Source organism: Callithrix jacchus, chromosome 9, assembly GCF_049354715.1.
Source record: "Callithrix jacchus isolate 240 chromosome 9, calJac240_pri, whole genome shotgun sequence".
NCBI classification, from domain to species: Eukaryota; Metazoa; Chordata; class Mammalia; order Primates; family Cebidae; genus Callithrix; species Callithrix jacchus.
Window position 1 is genome coordinate 8548886 of NC_133510.1, and position 2143 is coordinate 8551028.

Sequence of the window (2143 nt, forward strand, 5' to 3'; positions counted from 1 at the left end):
GAACCCTTTCTAAAAGCAAGAAGATTTTGTTTAGTTTTAAAGCAAAGTCAGAGTCTCAAAGAGAATATGATGAAGACCAGATCATTATGAAGCTAGAAACGTGAGAACATCACTTTAAAAGTTTACGCGTATGTAACGCACGACTAAAGGCGCTGCAATGTTATTATGCAACATGACAGTCAGGGGAACGGATTTCCAACCTCATGACTCATGCTTCCGTATTACCCAATTATTGAAGTTTTCCTTCATTTAAAAATATATGAACATAAGGGTGCCACATAAAGATATCTGGTATCCAATGCATGAAAGCACAGCAGCTACCAGGCCAAGAAGAATCCGCTAATCTTAGCCTTGATACTGCGCCATCAGAGCCACTTTCCAAGACGGAAAAAATATGGCCGGGGACACTTCCTGCCCCAAGCCCAGCTCGACCCGACGGTTTTCTTCCCGGATTTTGTCCCCAGTGCCCCCAAACAAGGAGAGCGAAGGCTCCGGGAAGGGGAAGTAAAAATAATTCCGGAGGAGGCCTCGCCGCACCGACTCTGCCTCCCCTTTGCCCCACTGAGAGCGAGGTGCGCTCCCACCCTGCCCACCTCCAGGCTACCCTCCCCTAACGCCTCAAGGGTGACCTGCGGACCAAAGCAGTCCAGAGGCGCCAGAGCCCACCCACCAATACCTGCTCCAACGGTTTCCCGGTCGCCCCCACCCGGGGCCATCCGGCAGGTCCCCGAGACTACACAGCTCTCTCGACCAAACTATTTTCACCAACTTTATTGGCTCCCGCAGGGTCCCTCGCCGCCCTCCTCCCCACTAGATGTCACCGGCCCTCCATGACATCCGGCATATTCAAAAGCGTGGCGGGACGGCCATGAAAAGGGCCCTTGCTGGGGGAGCCAGCTCCCCGGGGGCCGCGTCACGGTCCCTTGCTCTTCGCCTTCTGACTCTCCGTCTTCCTGGGCAGCAGCACCGCCCGGATGTTGGGCAGGACGCCTCCCTGAGCGATGGTCACCTTGCCCAGCAGCTTGTTGAACTCCTCGTCGTTGCGGATGGCGAGCTGCAGGTGGCGGGGAATTATCCCGGTCTTCCTGTCCCGCGCGGCGTTGCCAGCCAGCTCCAGGATCTCCGCCTCCAGGGACGCCGGCGCCCACTCGCTCCGCCTAGTTCCCTTTGCGCAGTAGTCTGTGCACTCGGCCCGCCGGGAACTGCAGGCCCGCGCGAGAGGAGCGGGATTTGGCCTTTGCTGGCACTTTGCCGCCCTGTCTTCCGCGACCGGACATGATCACCTCACGCCCACTCCAGAAAGGCAGACAAACCGCTCACGGCGTCCGGTACCGGAATGCAACGTGCTCCACCCGCACAGCCTTGACAAACTCTTTGCTGCCGCGCGGCAGCCCCTTCTCATTGGCTCTGGTGACCAATGACAGGCAGGCTCCTCTCCCAATTATCGCTCTAGGAGAGAGACGGCCTCCTTCACCTCTCTCCAATCAATAGCGCAATCCCGGAATCCTCATTTACATAGCCGCTCACATAAATAACTTGGCCAGCCCGTTCTGCATCTGGTAACCCAGTTGAATTTAGTGGTTATAGGTTTTCCAAGACCACGCCCGCTCCCAAGCAAATAAACTACTAGGAAATAAGGAAACATGGTTAGGAACAGAAGAAAAATCCAGAACAAGTCGTTGCTATGTAAATGGACGTTCTCATATAATACAGCATGCTAGGCAGGTAGGTTTCTGTCTCCGCAGCCCGCCGCTGCTTAGGCGAAACGACAACCTCTCCGCGGAATTCTGCCTGCCTAGGACAGGGTCCATGGGCTCTTTCTTTCTTTCGTTGTCTTTATTATTATTATTATTATTTTTTTTTTTTTGAGACAGAGACATGCTCTGTCGCCCAGGCTGGAGTGCAGTGGCCGATCTCGGCTCACTGCAACCTCCGCCTCCCGCGTTCAAGCGAGTCTCCTGCCTCAGCCTCTGTAATAGCTGAGATTAGGCGCTCGCCACCACGCCTGGCTAGTTTTTGTATTTTTTAGTACAGACGGGGTTTCGCCATGTTGGCCACGCTGGGCTCGAACTCCTGACCTCAGGTGATCCGCTTGCGTCGGCTTCCCAAAGTGCTGATATTACAGACGTTAGCCACTGCGCCT

At 54.9% G+C, this 2143-nt stretch overlaps 1 protein-coding gene across 1 annotated transcript; it reads right to left on the bottom strand.

Moving 5' to 3' along the window:
- Positions 1–756: 756 nt before the first annotated feature.
- Positions 757–1340, bottom strand: H2AJ (H2A.J histone). The gene is given in 2 exon segments (XM_003733690.6): positions 757–1130; positions 1132–1340. Coding segments are annotated over 2 exon segments (363 nt in total). The 5' UTR covers positions 1278–1340; the 3' UTR covers positions 757–913.
- Between the last annotated feature and the right edge of the window lie 803 nt (positions 1341–2143).